Source organism: Epinephelus lanceolatus, chromosome 4 (genome assembly GCF_041903045.1).
Source record: "Epinephelus lanceolatus isolate andai-2023 chromosome 4, ASM4190304v1, whole genome shotgun sequence".
NCBI lineage: Eukaryota > Metazoa > Chordata > Actinopteri > Perciformes > Serranidae > Epinephelus > Epinephelus lanceolatus.
The window spans coordinates 27,257,810-27,280,396 of NC_135737.1; the positions used below are offsets into that span (position 1 = coordinate 27,257,810).

General features: G+C 42.0%; 1 protein-coding gene across 1 annotated transcript in view; it reads left to right on the forward strand.

The window, feature by feature from the left end:
* Positions 1-22,587, forward strand: part of rsrc1 (arginine/serine-rich coiled-coil 1) — a 136,047-nt gene that overhangs the window by 98,209 nt on the left and 15,251 nt on the right. The window contains exon 7 of the mRNA XM_033630699.2: positions 11,764-11,835. Coding sequence (XP_033486590.2) covers positions 11,764-11,835 — 72 coding nt within the window. The remainder of the gene's footprint in view (positions 1-11,763; positions 11,836-22,587) is intronic.

Consider the following 22,587-nt stretch of genomic DNA (forward strand, 5'->3'; position numbering starts at 1 on the left):
AAGTGCATTCACTCTGAAATAGATGAGCAGATACACACACACACATACACACACACACACACACACACACACACTAGGCGAGCATATTTTTGCACCGAAATTGCAGCACATGTAAAATTCTTTCTAACCAGGATCGCACAGTGTGAATGTAGTTAATGTGGCCTAAAATTTTAGCAACTTTCCTGTAATATAACAATGCTTTTCTCAACCTTCTTGTTTAATTATGGGAAATTACTCACAAGTAACTATTGATTGTAATTAGTTATAGGACATAAAGTACATAGCTTAATAGTACAGAAAGTATTATGGAAATATGACCAGTGTATGAGCATCTCTGTGGCATTCACTCACTTCACATTGTTCATCCAAAAAAGGAAAGTTGCGGTGTTTAAGCCTATCAAGGGATGCCTGTTTCCTGTTTGTGCCACTCACAATTTTGTTTGAAGTGAGCTCATATTTTGTTTCTGAATTGGAGTACTTGTTTTGGGAGAGAGAAGTACTTGGTTATATCTGTAAGTATTTTTCCAATTTGACCAAAATTGGTAAAAAAAAAACAAAAAAAAAAAACAAAATGTGTGCAAATACTGACGGAGTTGACTAAATCTGTCTTAATCCTTGCAGTCACAGATTCACAGAGGGACTACAGTATGTACAGTTTATTTTGTGGTAGTAAAGCTGGATTTCCTTGTCTTCATGTGGAGCTACATGTGGAGGCTCCATATTCTCAAATGGTACTGCTGGTGCTGGCATCCGCCCACTGAAAAAACTACACATGGGGATCACAATGGCTGCACTTCATCACATGAAATAAAGAATGTAAACACGATTACTTTGGGTATGTAATATGTAGCCTGATCCAGCCTGATCCATCCACTCATCCATGTTGGGTGAAATGCTCCGTTTAATCAGTCCCTGTCCATGCGACATATATGGTGGGACCACTGGAGCACCTTGATGGAGAAAAGCTGGCCTAACAGTGCGCTCTCACCTGCAGAGGCAAAGCAACCGATACTTGCTTTATTTTCGAGTGAGCACTGTGAGACGTGGAGCAACAGAGAGTTAAGCATCAGAGAGAGCAAGGCGACAGCTGGCAGAGAGATCTCAGATTTGGTGGCAGTGGATGTGGTGTCGTAAAGGCCATTTGAAGGGTGTGTGACCTTATGTTCCTCTGTTGTTAACACTTGTTCTGGCTTTAATTCCCATCAGTCTGCCACTTTCAGTCATAAAGTGTAAGAAAAGCTGTTCTCCCTTTTTTGTCTGTGGCCTCATCTTTTAACATGGTTTAAGATTATTGCAGAGGTTTTTCACAAAATAGTGCACCATGTTCACCATGGTAAAAGCATTCCAGATAAAACGAATATACTACAAATTAATATCTCCAAACATTTACCAACAGTTTATTGCTACAACAGTTGGATTTGAATGTGTGTACTTCCTCAAAAATCCATATAATGCCAACAAGTGAGAGCTGGGGTTCCCAAGGCCATGGGAATTTACAGCGCTAACTGTAGTGAATTACCATGGTGTATTGCTGTGTGGTGTTTGTGTATTAGAGTATTGAGGTATGAGTATTGTGTGATGTATGTTTTATTGTACTTCCAGATTTATAGTGTTTTGTGGTTTCATAATAGTGAAAGATGTATAGTTTAAAGGTAATGTTTGTAATCATGCTCGCCAGTGAAAATAAAAGCCAACCAGATTCACTCTCTTTTTTCACTATGTCTCTTTAATACCTGTTGCTTATGGTCTGGCACCTGGTTGCTACCTTTTTTAAAGCCCTGACCTCACCTGAGTGCAGTCGGGGTACACGCCCATAAACATCCCTAACACATAAAATGAAAAGAACATACAGGCAGAGGACAGAGTCTCTGCAGAAAAATACACTGCCACACACTTCTAGTGGGTCATAAGTGGTGATTGAAAGGGATTACGTCTGTATGAGTCTATACACTGGATTTTTTTTTTTTTTTTGTTTTAGCAAAATCCTGCAGGAGTTGGAAATTAGCAATCGCTACAAGTACTCTGTGCAGCACATTTGTTTCATGCTCTTTACCGGATCTATGTTAGGTTGCATTCATGCCAACACTGTCTAGCTGTAGCATGTTTATGTATTTTTTTACCTGTGACAGGTAGCCAGGCATGAATGGCCAAGTGTATGCTGTACCTATTTTTAGCATCCTACAGCGGGTTTGCCTGTAAGCGGGGTATCTCTAGCACCTAGCACATGAGCCTGTTCAAAAGTTACATGATAAAAAAGGAAAGAAAAGGAAAAAGATAACAGAGGAGAAGAGAAGGACATAAAGGAGATAAAAGATAAAAAAGAATAAAGATGCATAAGAAAGAGACAGTGGCATTTGGTGACATGACAGGGTTGAAGTTGAGGGTGAGATGTCATTCAAAGGCCCCTGGATGCTTAATATTTTACTGTGTGATCCCTGCATTATGGATTTGCTCTGATTGCCCTCTCAAGACCCCTTTTATACACTTACCTGCTCATCTCAGTGAAGTTCTCATGACAGAACTTTTGTATTTATTTAAAAGGTGTAACCGCCCTTCCAGCAAAGCAAAAGAATAACTGTGATTTTCCTGCTAGCACACATGCATTAATGTAATGTTTTAATTTGTACTGTAAGCCATAAAAGGCAAGAGCATTTGAGATTTACATATGATATTTCCACAGCGAGGCTCCAGGGTTGAACTTTGTATGACCTGGTGGCTGCATTATAGAGGCTTTGTTGTTGGCTTTAGCCCTCAGGCTTGTGTGTGAGTGTGTGAGAGAGGTGCTCTTATGTGAATATTTGGAAATCCGTGTGTGTTCTTCAGGTGTGTTTATGCCTGCGTGTGTGTGCGCAGCCGATGGCAGTGCGTGGTCCTCAGAGTAACTTCCCTCTCTGATCTCTCTGACCGCTGGAGGCCGCAGCTCCTCCCCACCTTTTCTGCAATTCTCCTCTCCAGCCCAGAGTCCAGGGCCTCCATCTCTCTGACCGCACAGAGTCGGGGGGGATACGCTTTCGCCCTTGGGTTTAAAGGGTAGGTTGGGGTGCTGGGCCCGAGCCACCCACATGCATTGCGAAGATCCCACAGCTCAGCTTCTTATTGCCCCACATGAAACCCGTTCTCAACCCCAGACCTCCTATCCAAGGTTGTGCCTAAAGGAAATAAAACCTAGACCTCAGCACTGTGTTGTCTGCAGCCGAGCATTGTGTGGTGCAGAGGGGTTTGGAACGTGGAGCTTATTATTCACTCTCACCTAAAACTGATTGACAATGTGTTGTAAAGAGTCAGACTTAAAAATCAGGACAAGGAAGCTGCCTGATTGGATTGTTACTCAAAGGACAATATGACTCAGCGGCTACGTTCAGACTGCAGGCAATTCAGATTTATTTCTCAAATCACATCTTTAAGACCGACTGTCGGCACTGTTTTTTTGCAAGTACTGAGATCAGATTTGTGCATCCAGACATCACCGACCCATCTGCATGGATTGCTGTGGTAACGACGTAGACGTCAGTAACTACGTAGCTATGCTGATAACTCAGCTTTGTAGCATGGAAGCACGAGATATCATTTGATTATTTCAGCCTCCAGACAATCCCTTTGTAAAGTTGTGGTGCAGAACTCCTCAATTTGTGTCTGTTCACTGACTGTTGTTCTCCATGTTGTGCTTCATAGCACTCTGCTAGCAACAACATGGATTCAGTCATTCTGGATTTTATGTTGACTTTGTGTGTCAAGTTGTGAGTAAAGCTAAAGAGCCTTTGAAATCCGATTTGATTGGCCAGAGCGTCTGGACTGAAACGCATCTGTAGAAATCCAACTGGAATCGCATTTTACCGTCAAATGTGTTTTGGAACCTATTTGCAAAAATCACCATTCATATGTTTTGTTTTCTTTTTTCTTTCCAGAGTTTCCAAAATCAATCTGGACACAGTCTGGTTATACCAAAAAACACGTTTGTGCTGGCAGTCTAAACAAGGCCAGAGTTATTCAGCTGTCCTCTCTTAGTTAGTAGTTGAGCAATTAGTTGTTAAGTTCTTGGTGTGGCAAAACACTTTTAGTCAGTTAGTTGTTTTGTGTTGTCGATATGGGGATCAACTTTTAGCTATTAGTCATTACTTTTAGAAGCTGGAGTCACATCTTTGCCATCACAAAATATGTAGGAAATGCTTAGCCTTTAAGAAGCATTAGAAGATTTGAACAGACTAGGGAAGCAAGTAACTGATGAAATGCATTCATTCATTCATTTGTTTTCCGTGACCGCTTATCCTGTTGGGGGTCACAGGGGGGCTGGAGCCTATCCCAGCTGACATTGGGTGAGAGGCAGGGTACACCCTGGACAGGTCGCCAGACTATCACAGGGCGGACACATAGAGACAGACAACCATTCACAGTCACATTCACACCTACGGACAATTTAGAGTCACCAGTTAACCTGCATGTCTTTGGACTGTGGGAGAAAACCCACGCTGACACAGGGAGAACATGCAAACTTCCCACAGATGAGCTCCTCCACCCTAGGTTCGAACCAGGAACCCTCTTGCTGTGAGGCGACAATACTAACCACTTCAACACCATGCCGCCTTCCCTGATGAAATCCTCACCAATAAATCTGCAGAATACTTTTAAGTTTAATCATCTGTCCTGGACAGTGGAAGAAAATAGTTCCAGAGAGAGAGGTGGTGCCTCAAATAGAACAAGACCTATTATCAAGACAAAGCAAAGCAGGGGATTGTCTCAGTTGTGAAGCTGGAGCCAGCTGTTTTTTGGGGAGTTTTTGTTTGAAAAAATCACTTCATTAATTGTGATTTTTTTTTGCTGATTTAGTTTTGGTAGACCGATTGTTTCAGCTATAACATAGAGCTTTTTTTATGACCACATTTGTCTGTGGGGCAACACAACTCGAGGAACCCTTTGACTGAAGTTAAAGTTAAATCAACTCACTGATTAGTTGGCATAGTCATTTTGTGTTGAGGATGAGAGCAGAGGAAGGCTGATTTTGCAGTTTGACAGGTGCACCAGCTGTCAACTTTGGCGACTGGTTGAATATGACTCGAGCAGAAATGTACGCATATGCAGAAACAAGAGACTTTTACTCTGTATCTACAGTTAGTAGAAAGACGTTTACATCCGATCTGTTGGCCTTCAGTTGCTGAGGTTTACTGTATATAAGATCTGCATTTGAATTGTATGAGTCTGTGTTTGTAGTTTGCAGAGAAAATGAACTCTGGACAGAGTTACCTCCTGTTTTTCCTATAAATAAGAAAAATCTCCTCTTAATTTCTCACCTCTTTGAGTTTGACAGATGCAATCTCAGCATGATCACTGAGAGGGAAAATACAAACATGGAGCCCAGGTGTCGAGAGTTAGGAGGCCGTTTTAAAAATGAATGGAACAAATGTTGCGTAAGCAAGGCTCCGGAGTTTTGGGTGTTGTTTCTGACACAGTATAAGTCTCATTTCTTCGTACATTGATCTAAATTGTCCCTCTGACTTCATGTACAGAATGTTTTTTATCAAGCTCATCTATAACCGCACAGTGTCAGCGTGTAGTACTGGCAGCATCTCCTTCATTTAGGCAATCACTCCTCTCTGAAGCATCCATAACACCACAGGAGCACAGGCCCTAATTGATGCCCCCCGCCCCCCCCCCCCCCCCCCCCCCCCGTCTCAGAATATAGCCGTGAAACAAAACAAAAGCTTTTTCAGATGATTGGCAATGAATAATTGATTGATTTTGTAAGATATCTCTCTCTAATTGTTTAGTTTGTAAATATTTCATGGGTTGTCGTTAAATCAGCCTGATGACAGATGCAGAGGGCAGCCTGCGATAAAGATCATTCAAGTTCAGGTCTCCTGTCTTGTGCCTGAAGGAATTCACTCTGACGGCTGAGACACTGATTCGTATACCGTACTTTTGCAAACACTTTCATGTTTTTTTTTTGTTTTGTTTTGTTTTTTGTTGCTGTTGTCAGGAGATGTTCCTCAAGCCCAACACAAGTGTAACAATGTCATACATTAAGAGCTACCGCAATGCAGACTTGTATGCTAAATATTTAAATTACGTCATGTTGCATCTCTTCATGTCTGCCCATCCAATCGGGATGTGAGTGCATTTGTGATATGTCCTGTGTCAAGTTATACTTTACAGCTACAAGGTCTAGATGAGCTGGTTTTGATGGAAGGTCCTGTGCAAACATGCAGGCACCTGCATTTACACACACACACACACACACACACACACATACACACACACATACACACACACATACACATAAAAGCAAGGCCTGGCTGGAGCCTCCTGCTTGTGTTGTCTGTGTGCTGTGCCACCTAGTGGTTGTTTTGGATGTTGCTCCTTCTTGTGATCCATTTAGTCTCTACATCTGCTGTAGATTTTTTTTACAACAGTATCATCACATTTGGTCCCTTACATACTGCGGGTTTCTTATTCTTTTTTTACCTGAAGACTCAAAAAGTAGCTCAAATAAAGTCTTTTTGAGCAGATACTGTATCAATCTTAAGATACCCTGGTCATTGTGTCAGATGAAGTCGTATTTATATGGTAGAATTTAAGTTATTCAGAAGGAATCTGTCAATAAAATACCATTGGAAAACATGCAATTCAGTTTTTCAGATGGACCTTGTTTCTCTAAACTTTGTCCCCAATCTCAGAGCTTCATTTACTCATCCCTAACAGGATCTATCCCATTAATTACTTGAATGTGATCTCAGCTTTGTTTGTGGAACCTAGGACAAGCTTCTGATTTAAGTCCACTGCTGTCTTTCTTTCTTCTGGCTGACAATATAAAACAAAATTTGAGCTACCTCTTATTGGTGGAGCAGCAGTGCAGTAGAGCTGCAAAGTTAAACTTTGATTTGACTGTCACATCTGTCCTGTCTGTCTAGGGCCTAATAGTATCCGAAAAGAAATCACTGATCACTGATTTAGCTAAGGCTGGTTTCGCAGAGCCTGCTGCAGTTGTTCTGTTACCTGGACAAATAAGCATAGCACTTTAACACAGCTTTCATCCATAAATCCTCCAAATTTGCCTTATGTTTAATGCAGTATTCTGTGTCTCGTGTTGGTGTAGGTACCAACCTGACCAGGCTTTTTTCAGGGGTCCATTAATTCTTTGTGGCATTTGAAGCTTTCTTTATACCATGAGAGACAAGAGGGACCATCCGAAAGATACATTTATGGCAGGCCCAATGTCACAAATCACAAATTTGCCTCGAGGGTCTTTAAATGGCATTTGGTTCTGACTTTGCAATCATCCTATGGATGGACTTGCTGTGAGCCTAACTAGTCAGATATATTGTCATGATGTTTTGTGTTATTGCCACAGCTGCCAACCAACTGATTTAGATGTTTTGACTTTCTCACTTATTTTTAAGTTGCATGCAAAAAAGCAACATATGATATGTAGCTATTACAATTATTTAAAAGTTATTTATCTTTAACATTAGTCATGAAAAAAGTCTGTATGTTGATGGGCTTAATTTGCTTCTTTCTGTTTCATTCGTCTACAGAGAGACTGTGGCACTATTATACAATGTGATATCGTTGCTGCAGCAGTATATCGTTCTGCAGGACTATTTAGTTGTCAGTCCGACTGCCCAGCAGTTTTCTGTCTGTCTTCCTACCTGTCTGTCTGTGTGTCTTGTCTTCTTACCTGTCAGGCCTGTTATGTGTCAGATAGTGTGCCTACCTGTCTGTCCTCACTGCCCTGTTGTGTTCTTATGTTTCTTTGTCTCGTCTTTTTGCCTGTCAGGGCTGCTGTTCGTCAGCGTGCCTACAGGTCCATTTGTCTGTCCGTCTGTCTGCCTGTCTTCCGACCTGTCTGTCTCTTATTTATTTATTTATTTATTGTCTTATCTGCCCCTCTGGTATTCAGTGTTGGTCGGAGGCCCGGCTGTTGAGCTTCACTGTAAAGTGCTCGGCTGATTGGAAGGGACATTTTTCCAATGGAGCTGCACTGCCTCTAATATTCTGTTTGTCGTTGGGTGTGAGGCTGATTTATCACGCCTCCTCTCCTGCTGACATTCAGATTCACTTTGATTGGCGGCTGGACTGGAATGACACCCACCACTACCAACACCGCACACATGCACAAACGCACGCAGTCAAATGTGATGCTCTGCACGCTCACAGTCAGGTATTCAGTGGATATGAATATGCCTATTACGCCAACACATACCCACTTGCACTTGCATATACGATATACTCACTTGTAAACTCACACAAACACACACAGACTAAGTGGATAACTGTTGTGCTGACCTCTATCTTCAGCATTGCTAGTTTGTAAGTGCTGTATTGAGTTTATTGAACAACGTGGGCAGGCTGCTGCTCTTCTGTTGTTCTCTCACCTCGTGAACTCTATAATATGGTAGCCTTTTTCACTTCTTCTACTTACTGTACCCGGCCTAGGGCCCGAGCTACCACACTCCTGTGCTGAACAACATCTCTCTCCTTCTTTTTCTCACCCTGTGTCCCTCCCTTCTCCCCCTCCAATCCCTCCTTAATAACTCTATAACTCACCTCAGCCTTAGATTTAATTGCTTATCTGTGTGTAAACGTATTAACCCTCTGCTGTATCTGTTTTGCTGCCGTCCCGGGGGCCCGACAAGCCTCTCTGACTGCCGTGCCTTACATCCAATGAATAGTCCTTCTCTGAGTGGTAATAGGGAATCAGCATCGTAGCAGCAAGCATTGGCGGCGTGTAAGAGATAAATCAGATTGGGGGTCTTGCTTTGCCAGTTTATTGAATCTAAATTGCGTGCGCGCGTGGCCCCCGCCGGCCCTACACGGCCCATCCATCTCCCGGCTGATAATGGAGCGGGCCCGATTCCACCTGGTGGGAGCATTATTACATTTCCCCTCTAACGAGACCCAGCTAATCCTGCCAAGGGAGGAGGACAGGAGAGAAGAGTGAGGAGAGAAGAGAATAGGAGAAGAGAGGAGTGAAGGAGGATGTTGGGGGAGGAGGAGAAGAAAAAAGAAAAAGAAGGGAGGAGAAAAGAGATAGAAGAGTAGATTCTGTAAAGAAAAAAAAATCACAAACATCCTGGCAGCCTGCCTCTCCCTCCCACACTCCCTCTTTCTCTCTTTCTCACTTTCTTCCTCTCTGTTGCTGTGCATAAAACATCTTCTAGCGCCATCAGAGCTACATGGCCCCTGGGCCCCTGAGCTGCAATTACACTCATAATCACAATGCGATTTCACTGACGCTCGCCGCCCCTTCCTGCTGCCATCCCTCCTCTTTCCCTCCGCCCCTGCAGCCAAGACTGAACGAAGTCTAAATGAAGTGAAAGGCCTCTCCTCTCCCCAACACCCGGCCGTTTATTACCCGCTTTAATAAAAGTCCATCACAGAATTATCCTACAATGAACTGGAGCCACTAAGTTGCCAAGAAATATACTTCCAATAAGCGGCCTGTGCACACAGACATGCCTATATCTCCGGATGGGCACAGCTGTGAGGCTTAATTCTTTTTCACATGCAACTGTAATGTTAACAGGCTTTTCATGATAGTGCAGCAAAGTGTGTTGCTGTAATGTATTGTTTTGTAGTTTATCTTTTTTTTTTTTAAAGCCGAGCTCTTTATTGATGTAATTAAATCGTATCCCTGGCTCAGCGCTCAGGCCTACTTTCATTGTTTTGAGGGGGCTGGAGCCCCGTGAGGCAGTGCACTGATGAGAGATGGATAAACAGTTTGATTTGCTGCTATCGCCCCCAGGCACAGTGTACTGGAGAGATGAGCAAGAGAAGGAAGAGAAAGCATAAAAAAAAAAAAAAACAGGGAGGGGTGGGAGAGGGCAAAACAGAAGGAGAGAAGAGAGAGCGAGAGGATAAGAGAACCTGTTGGGGGAGGGATGAAGGGATAGAGGTGGAGGATAAACATGCAAACAAAAAGAGGCGACAAATCACTCCTGTTGTTTGTGTGCACATGTTTGTGTGCACGGCAGGCAAGGCTTTTTCTCTTATTTCTGCTTGTTTGTCTGTTCCCCTCGCTGTCAGTTCTTCCTTTCTCCTACATGGCCCCCATCTATGTGCCTATCTCCCTTTCCCTTTTTACCCCTCCTCTCTTTCTCTCCCCCCTCGTCTGCCTCCCCGCTCCATCGCATCACCAATACCGCTCCGTCTCCTACCTGCCTCTCGGTAGCCCCGAGCATAGAGGGAACTGAAGAACACAGAGAGGAGTTCGCTCACACACACAAAAACACACACAGGTGTGTACACAAAAGTACACATCTGTGCATATACGGACAAAAAAAGTCATGAATGTAGTTGTGAAGAGATGCAGGATGGTGGTTCAATATTTTTGGTACAAACACACGAAGTTGCTAAATTATGATGGTGTTAACTAAGAGAAATAGGTTGGTTGCTGCTGATTAAGTTAAGCATGCTCCCACACACACACACACACACACACACACACACTAGCTGAGGGAGGTAGAGGAAGGTTCAGTCATCCATGTAGAGTCATTGTTAGTAAAGATGCGGAACCTCCAGACTTAACCAGCCGTAACAGCAGTGTGACGGTTCTTTGTCTACGCCAATTACTGAACAAAAACAGCAGCACAGTCACAGAGAGACGGGCACAACCCATGGCCTCCTGCATCCACACACACACACACACACACGCACAGATGATGCATGTGTTGTATTTTTATTTAACATATTTGCTTCCAGTGTAAAGTCAAACACACACTATCAGACACAAAAGGAGCTTACACACAACACGCATGCAGGCATCTCAAGTGGTGCAATAAACCACATTCGGACACCCACAGCTGTGCCCTAACACAAACATTCTGTAAGCGCTCACAAACACTTACACCCACTCCTATATTGTATTAACTTCCCCAAAACAGTGCCGAGCTCTCGTTCTCTTCCTCCCCCTTCTCTCTCTCTCTTCTGCTTGCTCTCTTCTTCTGTTTCTCTCCTTTTTTTTTTCCTCAAAGTTTAAACTCATTAAGTGTAATGATATTGGAGACTCAATTTTACATAGCTCACTCATCAACCAAGTGAGATAGCAATAAAGGCGAATGGCTCCGCTGAGGCCTTAACGCTGCAAAATAAATGATGCGCCGCAACGGAAATGTAATTAATTTAGAGGCAGTATTGATAGTCCTGCCATACACGGCATTATATTTTTTAATGTGGCTTAACATCTTGATTATTCAGGGGGAAAGGCGGAGGAAAAGGGAGCCGAGACAACACGGCTCACGATGAGAGATGCTTAAAATGCCCTGACGAGTGTTTACTCCCGCAGCCTCACTTTCTCTTAAGCTTTTCATTATGCCGAGACGATAAACACCTCTCAGGAAGACTCGCTGACTTTTACAGGGGTATGAAGGGAAAGCAGAGAGGCTTGCTGTCTGGTAGGGAAAGGAGAAGGCGGCATGATTCATATTTTTGTTGATTTGTACGCGTACTGTTGATCCAATGATGTGTTCTCTGGTAATTTTTCGGCATTGTGATGAGCAGCAATTTGTTCCCGCAGAAATAAGTTTTGTTCCTTGTGCGTACAAATGTGTTTTTTGAAAATGGGTTAATCAGATGTAAAAGAAAAAAATAAAATGATTTATTTGTTTTTATTTTATTGTCAGTAGGAATATATAATCATACATCATAATTAAGAATTAATTCCTTAATATCTCAATTCATCTTTAAAAACGCTGTAAATGTTTTCCATAATAAAACCATTATGATGTTCCTGAATTTCTGCTTTGCTCCTAACGCTGCTGTCTTTCTTTTCAGCTAAGACGGACGAGGTGCTGAAGGCCAAAGTGGCCAAGAGAGAGGAGGAGGCCCGGAAGAAACTAGAGGAAGGTGAGTTACATGTGTGTGTTGTCATAGATCCAACACGTGGACACCGACACCAGTTGTTGCCATTCTAAACTGACAACACACAAAAAATAAAACAAAAAGCATAAAGCATTATATGTAACAAAAAATGCAGTATTAAAGTTGTTGGAAACAGTTAAAAACATCCTTTTTAGTTAGCTTATATTTTGTTCTCCATCAAATAGCCATTGATATTACCTTTGAGGGGCAAGAACACAAAATACATACAAAGTTTTTAAGGCTATGAGACATCTGTTGCACAAGTCCTGTCTTAAATAAGCTGGAACATGTTTATCTGATAAAAACAAAAGGCAAACTTTTTACAAGTGCGATTAAACAAGTTTTATAAGGCTTCCATGTCATGAATGTGTGTGTGCAACAACAAAAAATATGTATTCACTTTGGAAAACCCTCACTATCTTCCTGTTTCTTGTGTCAGATGTTGCAGTGTTTTTGTAGTCCATGCCCTCTCTGCAATGCCAGTTATGTTACACACAACTAATATATTTACATCCACAGTTTAATGTAAGCGCCCTTGTTTGTAGAGGGCTGCAACTAATGAATATTGTTATTGTCAATTATTTATTTTATCAGTTAATCAGTTAGTTGATTGGTCTGTAAAATGTGAAAAATGTCGATCACTGTTTCCGAAAGCCCAAAATGACATCCGCAAATGTCTTGTTGTGTCCACAAGACAAAGATAATCACTTTACTGTCGCAGAGGAGTAAAGAAACCCACAAATATTCACATTTAAGAAGCTGGAATTAGAGAATTTTGACTTTTCTTTTTTCCTAAAAAAATACTCAAACTGATTAATCGATTATCAAATTAGTTGGCAATTACAACTAATCAATAAAACATTGCAGCCATAGTTTTGTAATTGAGAATTCTTCCTTCACAGTTCGTCTGTACTTTCTAAACATCCACTTAGAGGTGCTGATAACACTCCTTAGTTTTTATTAAGACAGCTGTAATCTACATAAAGATGCATAGGCAGAAATGTGCTTAGCATTGCAGGCAGTAAATTTATCCCGCCGACCTAAACCCCCTCCCCAACATAGGACATGCAGTCACACGCACGTACACACAAAGATTATATCGATGCACATTCAAATAAAGTCAAGAGTAATTTGCAGTGGATATGCTAGCAGTAATAAAAGTCCTTAGATAGAATAATGACCCTGGTCCTTGCTCTGACCAGAGCACGACATAAATGAGAATATCAAATGTGCTGTTATCGTCCACACTGTGTGTGTATGCACACGCACACACAGGCATGTGTAGTAGCATAATTTGTTCTAGTGTGGGTGTTTTTATATCGCTGGATTCTCTCTCCACTCTTTTTTTTTTTCTGTGTATCGAGCAGGCATGGCAGTGTGACCTTTAAAGTTAGCTGACCTTTTAGCCAAATGAAAGTCCAGCCATCAGAAACTAATTAGCCCTGCACTCTTGCTTTGGTCCCCCAGTCCTGGGAAGAATTTATTTCCTCCTTCTCGCTGCTTCACCCTGTTTTGTTTTGTTTTCTTTCAGCCTCTTCGCCATTCTCACATCAGTATTATTCATTTTTCTCAGTCTTAGCGCTCTGTCTGTTTTCTCCTCCTACTTTCTGTCTAACATACTCTCTTTCTTCCCACCTCCATTTGTCCTCATCAACCATTTCCACCTCCCTGCTGCCCTCTTCTCTGTGTCTTTCTTACACTTTCCCTTCTCCTGATTCTCTCTTCTCTGTGCGGAAGGAAGCATTGCCAAAGTGGTGACTAAGTGCCTCGCTTGGGGCAACAGAACAAGTCTCCCAATCAAATAGCCGTCTTTAGCTAAGTTCACCCTACACTGTTGCCTCTTTTTGGATTCAGTAGACTCTTTTCCTCAAAGCTCCCTCATCCCTCACTCCAACTGTTATTTCTGCGTGAAATAAGGTGTTGTGCTTGATTGTGTAGTGGAGCGGTGCAGTACAGCATGCTGTGCAGTCGCTGCCTTCGAGGACGATCATTTTATTCCTTTCCCTGCATGGGGACACGTGAAAGTGAGATCAGAGAGGCTTGACAAAGTGGCCCTGATGACTTGCCCTTGCCTCTGTAGCGAGAGAAGCCAGTGGCACGGTCACAAATACACATCAACACACATCCACGTACATAGACACAAGCAGAGTCAGTCAGCTCCATCCTCTTCTGCCCTTCCTCCCAGCACAACTAAAATGGAGGAGGTGGGCCACTGCTGCTGCTAAACAGCAGATCACCAGGGGTCTCCTTATTCCCCGCAGGGCCTCTTAGAGGTCAACACAACTAGAAAGTTTACACTTGAACTGTTAAGTCGACTGAAATGAGAAAACCTTTAAAGAGAATGGAGGGGAGAAGTGAAGAACACTACCACCTACACTCCTCGTTCATAAATAGATTCACGTCCTAGACTGGCAATGTGTTTGAGTTAGTTTAGCCCTAATCGAACCACCGAGATCTGATTCATGTGAATGCTATGATATGCAAGCTATTATTGTAGCGAACTGTGGCTGCATACTGCAGAGCCCTGCGAGAATAGAGGGGTTTTTATCAGCAGGGTTTACTGAGAGAGAGAAAGGAGAGGATCAATAACTGACCCTGTGGTCATCAGTTAACAAAGTAGTCTCCACTTAAAAAGAGTGTTTGCCTCTCTGGTTAAGGGCAGCCAGATGATGCTAGTGGTTGCAAAAGGAAACAAGTGATATGAAAGGGTGTGAGAATAAGAGGGGAGGATGGTTCCTTTGTTAGTTGCATGCCTTGTTTAGGCTATTAAAGCTGAGAGATGTTGTTTGTGTGCCCAGGAGGCTTTTAGCTAACATAGTGTGTCCAGCTATAATAAGATGGACTGACTGCCGGTGTAACAGTCTGTTTGTGTGGACTGTACCATCAGCTGGCACTTTACTGAAGGCAACGTGTAACCAGAGATATTGTGTGTGTGTGTGTGGTAGCACTGTACGTAGGGCTGGATAATAAACGAAATATGTCAAATTATTGACCTAAAGATGTTCATGCATTCCTGATTGCTTTGTGTGTCTTTACAGTAAGATCCACATAGTGCTTCCTCGCTCCTTTTTTTTTTCTGATATTTACTCATGTTGCACTTTTTTTTGTATTTCATGTTTTTCCTAATATTAAAACAACATAACACAACATATTACAGTTAGTCAATGAAGACCAGATAACAAAGAAAATGCAACAAAACAAATCTGGGCACATATAGTAGGTAACTGAAGTTTATGTTGTACACTCCAGTAAATGTCCTTAAACTGACGATGACTACAGCAACCATTAATATCTAAACAGACGTTTAACCAACCAATCAGCACAGTAACAAAGTGCCATAATTAAACCATAGACTTTATGAAATAATGGCCATAGCTACCGTGACGTCGCCCATTGGTTCATAGACTCCCATTTTGAAGCTTGGAGCTTGGCATTTTGGCCATTGCTATCTTGTTTTTTTTGGAGGCAGAAGTAATCATATTTGGATAAGATGATGGAGTTGTTGAGGAGGGGATGATCTGACTCGCGGACTGTGGTGAAGCCTCGCAGACAGCCTGTCAGTCAAGCAGGTCCACCCTTAAATATGCGTAACTTTAAGCCATATTAAAATGTCAATTGATGAGTTTTCATGAATGTTGAAATTAGCTATGGTGACTCCAAAACATTTTTGTACCAGGCTGTAAACGTGTTTATTTCCGCTGTACAGCTGGGCATGTCATCATGGGGGTCTATGGGATTGACGAGCTTTTGGAGCCAGCCTGAAGTGGCTGTTCAGGGAACTGCAGCTGTCAGCACTTAAGTGTTGGCGTCACTTTTCAGCTCCAGAGGCTGCCACTATAACTAAACAGGACAAAGATATAAGAAGTGATCATGCAAGTAAGAAAATGTATGGAGCAGTAACTCATTTCCATTTTTGTTCAGTTTGCTAGTTGTCTATAAGATGTCCAAGATAGTGAAATATATGTAACCTAGGAAGTCAAGGAAGGAAGTCACACTGAGATTAAAACTTCTTTTGCAAGTCAGACCTAGCCAAGACAGAATAGTGCAAATTTTTTTAATTTATTTATTTATTTATTTATTTTTTAAAGATATTTTTTGGGCCATTTTTGCCTTTAATTAATAGGACAGTTAAACGTAAAAGGGGGAGAGAGAGAGGGAGTGACATGCAGCAAAGGGCCACAGGCTGGAGTCGAACCCGACAGCCTTGTATATGGGGCGCCTGCTCTACCTCTAAGCCACTGACGCCCCGCAAAATTTTTAATATTATGTCCCATTATCTGTTGTAATTTGTGTCTTCAAATTATTTGTTTTATTCTACTGAAAAAATGTAGAAACCCCAAAATATGTAGTTTAAAGTCATCTATGAAGAGGGTTCAAATCTTTACATTTAACAAGAAGCTGGTGAATTTTTGACTTTTTTACATTAAAAAAAGCTAAAGTTATAATAATTCATTATAAAAATTCTAAATATATATATATATATTTTTTTTTTAAAAATTTAAGTTATAAAATTGTAAAAATAGTTTTCTGATTAACTTTCTGTTCATCCACTGCTCAAGTACTCATCGAACCATTTAAAAAAAAGTTATGTGTTGTTATTTACATTTTACATTTATTTTTAATATAGATTTTAGATCATATTGTTCAGTCCCAGTAGTATGTTTCTTATTATGACATTGTCATGATTATGGATTTTATAACTTCAATGGAAAACCAAAACCACAGGGAAAACTGACATTGAGGGAATGAAATTCAAAGTTTTTCTAAAGAGATAAAATATACCAAGGCTATAATTGACAACAACTTTTCTTTTTTTGGTTAGTCGCAGAGACATCAGCAGAATGACTGTTATGTATCGATAAATATTTTTGGCAACACAATTCCTTGTGGTTTTTCTTGTTATGTACTTGTTGGTCATTTTACAGAAGCATGTCAGTTCAGTGATTATGAGGTGCTGTTCCTGTCTAACGGGAAATGAGTGTTTAAAGCATTATTAAGACCTCCTGTTAATTCCTGCTTTTCTTTATATGCTTAATGTCCAGCAGAGTCAAAGAGAAAGGTAAAACATCAACCAGTTGACATGAAAATTGGTGTCAAATGCTTCATAACCCCAATTCATTTCCTCACACTCGTTCTTGTGTCGTTCATGAGGCACTGACAGAAACACGTCTTCATTTGTGCAGCCACTCTCCAGCACACAGAATTATGTAGATATGGTTTGGACACTAGCCTATAGCCTGCGGATGGTATTTTAGCCCTTATGCTGCTCCGTCCCCATTACCTCAAACCACCACCAGATTGGTAGATCATATATTTTAATGAGACGTATAATAGCTCTTTAACCCATATCATTAGGGGAATATATACCTACCGTTTGCTCTTTTGGCAGTTAAACGAAAGGACTGTTTCCCTAATTACGCGGTGTGTAGGACAGGTCACGGGTTGGGTGTGTACCTGTCTGTGTGTGTCTGTGTTCAGGAATTATATGACCATTAAATATTCAGCCGCAGACCCCCTCCTGCTCACTCCCCCCCTACCCCCCCACCCACCCTCCACTTCCTCGACCTAGCATCCATTAACGCCTCATCACCGTTTAACTAGCTCTGTTGTCAATCACCACAGGGCCTCGGCTGACACAGAAAATGTCTGGATTTGGTTTCTTGCCTTGCTTGTTCAACATATAGAATAAAGACAGAACACATATTTTTAGCATCTGTAGGTCAAATTAATACAAGTGAAGTATCATTAAGGGTGCATGAGCCCGCACGGACAGTTGTTTGGAATAATATTTCTCTTGTTAGATGTGATTACATGCTCGACTAGACAATTTGTCAGTCAGCTAAAATTTCCGCTCGGCATGCAAGCATCTGCATGCGATACCAGTGTGGGTGTGTGCTTCCATAATAAACGATGTGATCCCTTTTCTAATTGAAAATAATAACTAATCCATGGATAACAAGCTCTTGTATAATCCAAAGCTATATCCCTTCAGTTCTGGCCTATCTCGGCTGTAATAAAAGACAGGAAATGAGAGGCAAGTGAGAGTGGTGGCTTGGACATTGACGCTTAATGTAATCTGCCTTGAAATCAAATTATTTGACCTGGAAAGCCTAACAATACAAAACTCCTGCCGGGCTGCTGTTAAATATTTAGCATGTGCCTGTCATGAATACAAATGGTGCGCAAATTAGAATCTACAGGCGCGTGACCCCCATATCACACCCCGGGAGCACAGGGGGGCTGGCTCTGCTTTAAATGTTTTAATTACCGGGGCCATGGTGTGGCGTGCCACGCTACCTCGACGAGCAGCATTGACGCTGCCCGGGCTGCCACTTGAAGGACAAGCGGTGAAATTCATCCGCTGGTAAACACGAGTGATCTGGTGTCCATGATCTCATCACATTAACTAAAACATGAGGATTCAATAAGGAGAGTGTCTGAATTATACCAAGCTATAATTATAGTTCCCAGCATCCTCTCTCAGGGTAGAGCATTATACTTTTTTTTTTTTTAAACTGTATTCTTTCCACCGGCTATATGATCTACCTCAGGGCTCCAGGGAGGCACTGTATTGCTCTTGTGCACTCTGCGCTGAAGAAAGATCTGTCTCAGTGATTTTGATGTAAGAAAATCTGGTTTGTATTGATTTGGTATTGATTAGTGGAGTTAGCCTCATCTCCTGTCGTTACTTCAGATAAATGGCCTTATTTGTTGTGTTATTATGTTCAACACAATCATGCCAGGAACAGTCAGAGGAATATTGAACCGACACTTCATTGGCTTTATGGGTTCTATTTGTTCCAGGAATTAAAGGATGTTTTCTGCCCGTAGAGCACTGCGGAGAGAGTGTAAAAGAGAGCACATTGACAATTATACCTTCACTTTAAAGGTGTGTTTCAATCTGAATCTTACAGGAGAACACTCCACACTTATTTCTGATTTTTGTGCTGCCTAAATAATGATTGATTTAGAGATGAATAGTGCTACACATTCAGTCTAGCCATCTCCCTTTTTTTATTTTCTCCTCTCTCCTCCCAATTCATTCAGTTTTGTGGTTCCCCCCACATTGAAATGATTAGTTATGCAAGGCTTGTAAGCACTGAATCAGAGTTATGGTCCCTGGGGAAATAAATTTGGCAGAAAATCAGTGTGAGAAGATTTAATTATCACGAGGAGACCTTTTTTCCTTGCCTTGGCCCACTGAAGCCCAAACTCCTCTCCTCTCTCTCCCTCTCTCGCGCTACGCTCAGCTCCACACGCTGCAGCCAAAAAAACCCTGGCGTGCAGCATGGACGACAGCCCTATCCTTGCCTTCCTTCTCCTCCCAATTTGTTTCATTGCACGGTGATAAGCCAAGCAATTACTGCTTTATTGATTTTTCATCACTGCAAATTTAAAGTTGATTTCTCCCCCTCCCCAACGCCCACCTCTCGTTTCCCCTTTCCTCCCTCGGAGATGGCTCGGCAAGGTGATTAGATGACCTCCTGTCCTAAGCGCTGCTGGTCCCGTGAACGAGTGGAGGCGCATGCTGAATTCTGCTAACCCCACGTGACCCTTTGTTGTCCCGGGGTAATGGGATGCTGATGCTACCCAGAGTTGCTGTCACGTCTGCAGCTATGGAGCCTATAGCGTAATCATTTCTATAAGGATATCTATGGAATGACATGTTTGACCCGACAGCAGCCCAGCTATCTCTGCCATAGGCTAGATTACACAGAGATTGTCCACGCGAGCTTCCAACCCGTGTTCATTCAGGTCAAGTGGACAGATGATTGACAGAACCCTTTTACCCTCTGTGATTGGTAATCGTTTCTTGGGTCACCCTTATCAATTAACCTGCTTCCAGTAGACCGATGTACATTCAGCAACCTCGCCTGAGTTACCGGGCTGATTTATTTTCCAGTTTTCCCGTCCATCCTATTTAGGTTTAGGATACTGTCAGCTGGTTTAAAATTCGATATTGAATGTGAAAATTTTTCTTGATTTAATTAAGAAACTGAAAAAAAAAAAAAACACTTTTTGTAGCAACACATTTTTGGCCCTTTTTTGTTTTGTTTTGCTTTTTTTTAATTAATTGTTAAAATGTAATTTAACAGAAGAAAATCCTGAAAATTGAACACTGAATGTAGCTAAATAAATAATCAGCGTGACTATGTCAGCTTTAGTATTCGGAGATTAAAGGCAGAGTATTAGTTTGCCGCTTTAACAGAAAACATTCCCAGTATGTGAAAGTGTCTCACACACCCACACACAGATACACACACACGTGTAAGTCTGGACATGATCACACACACAGCAGTAGTGTACTTGGTGCAGTCTAACAGGGTGGTCAGACTGCTGTGATTAGGCACACCCGCAGACTGTTGCAGGTCAAAGTGCTGGCATCCTGGGTGGCTCTGGCCATGTGGTGGCCCCCGCAAGGTTTGTCATTAGACATCAGAGGTCACTTAAGAATGTGTGTGTGTGTGTGTGTGTGTTATAGGGGCCAGAAATATGTGCTTGGCTGTCTTTTTTTAAAATGTGGTGTGTGTGATGAGTGTGTCATTGGAGTGCTTCACACATGGTTGAATGAGATTGCTCAATGTTTGTGTGTGTTTTGGGGGGCTTTGGTGGCATTACACCATGTCATAAAGGTGTTTTTTGCACTTCTGTGTAAAAGACAGTGAACATTAGTACATGTGAAAAGGTTATTTGTTACGCAGCATACAACTATCAATACTTGAAATGCACTGAACACTGAAATTTACGAGAGTATGTTGGTGGCATAATGTAGCACAAAGTGATAATGCATACTGATGCAAGTGTAGCAGCAATTTTTAATCTACTTATGACACACTGTACTGTGCAATGCACTTAATACAACGGTTATCTGAGGGTCTGAAAAGTGAAGCAAATGCTCAAGTGCCTGCATTCTTTTTAATGGCCAGCAGGGGGCAGCTCCACTGGTTGCAGAAAGAAGTGTGATTGTGCTCAGGTCAATGCGATAACGTCACAACTGTGCAAGATGCAGTCATGAAACTTTACAGGTGTGTAGTTGAGATCAAAATGAAGGTTGATTTTGAAGATAGGTGTGATCTGAGCATGAGGAATGGAAATAGGGGTGTAGGAAGAAGGGAAGGGGCCATTGGCCACCCCACTTTATGCCTCTGGCCCCATACGTTCTAAGTTACGGATTGCTGTATCACTACTGGAGTGATCCCATCGCAAAATCGAATCTAATGTTTGTTAATGATGGTCCCATTTAGAGTAAAATAGACAGTAAAGCAGAGTATGCTTTAGGGTGTGGCTATCTTGTGATTCTCAAGTTGCTACCATGGCGGTGTCCTGGAGTTCTCAGTCACATCCAACCCGCTCCTCCGCAGCTCCACCGTCATCCAAGTATGGTCAAAAGGCCAAAGTGGAGGCTTCAAAACGGTAGTCCACAAACCAGTTTGTGACATCACAGTGGCTAAGTCCATTAATTCTATGAAGTCGGTGGTTCAAACCCTGTGTCATCCATTCATTGGTCAGTTCCCTTATTGTCTATGTTCACATGGGACCCAGATCTACAGCTGTATTTCCACATACATTACTGACAAACTGGGTATCCATCACAAACTCAAACTTGCAGCGTTGAGTTGTCCAAGTGTAAAGCCACTGGGGTTTGTTGATTCAAACCTCTGTTCAGCAGCAATTTTAAACTTCTATATGGTCGGGTACATTTCTGACATTGGATATCACAAAGCCTGATTAGAATCACATGATGCCCATGGATGTAGATTTAACCAGATTTACTTAATTTGCCTTTAAGGGGACAGAAATATCATGGAGGCAAATATTGCACTATGTCATATTCTTCTGCAACTCATTCAGGGACAAGACAGTCAGAGTATGGAGGGGAAGGGTCACTGCATGGAGCAGTACGCCATTTTATACTTGTGCACACATGTAATGAGTGTGCAGTGAGAAGGACTCACACGAGCACAGCTGACAGAAATCAAACGTATCAGAACTGACTGGGCATTATAGTCACACAACTACTCATGCATTTCTTTCCTGTAATTTAAGCCATGAAGGATGATTTTGATTTGCATGCAAATGATGATGTCACTCTTGTTTTGTTGTTTTTGCACGATTTCTTCCAATAAGGCAGAATGCGACAGGAAAAAAAAAAAGAGGTTTAATGTATTACTCAGTGCCAAGGTTATTAGTCTACAAGTGAGGTCAGAAGAGGAGGAGGTGGGGGGCATTTGCCTAATTAATTACTAGTCAGACACACACACATGCGCGGCCATGACCTTTACTAATATAGTTTGTGGCAGACCACACAAACAGACTCTCTGTCCCTTTTCCTCTCTCACCAACACACACACACACACACACACACACACACACACACCCTGTCAGGAGGCAGCAGAGTGAAAGGGAGAATCAATTACAACCCAACTAAGGGGAAAGAGTCGGTTGCTTGATGGCTGCATGTCAAGAAGACTGCAGGTCACGAAGCGTGTGCGCCTGTTTGTGTGTTGACGGTCATGTATCAGCGTGCGTGAAAATCGAGCCGGTTTCCTGGATTCAGATTACATCATTTTCATTTTAAAGACCTTGCTCCAATTAAGTAATTAGCTGCTTGGTGTTTCTCTAATTATAGAGTTGTTCATAAAAGAGCTGCTGACCAGCCTGGGATCGAAAAAATGGACACCGCTGCAGTTTTTCCTGCACACTCACACACACACACACACACACTCACACACACAT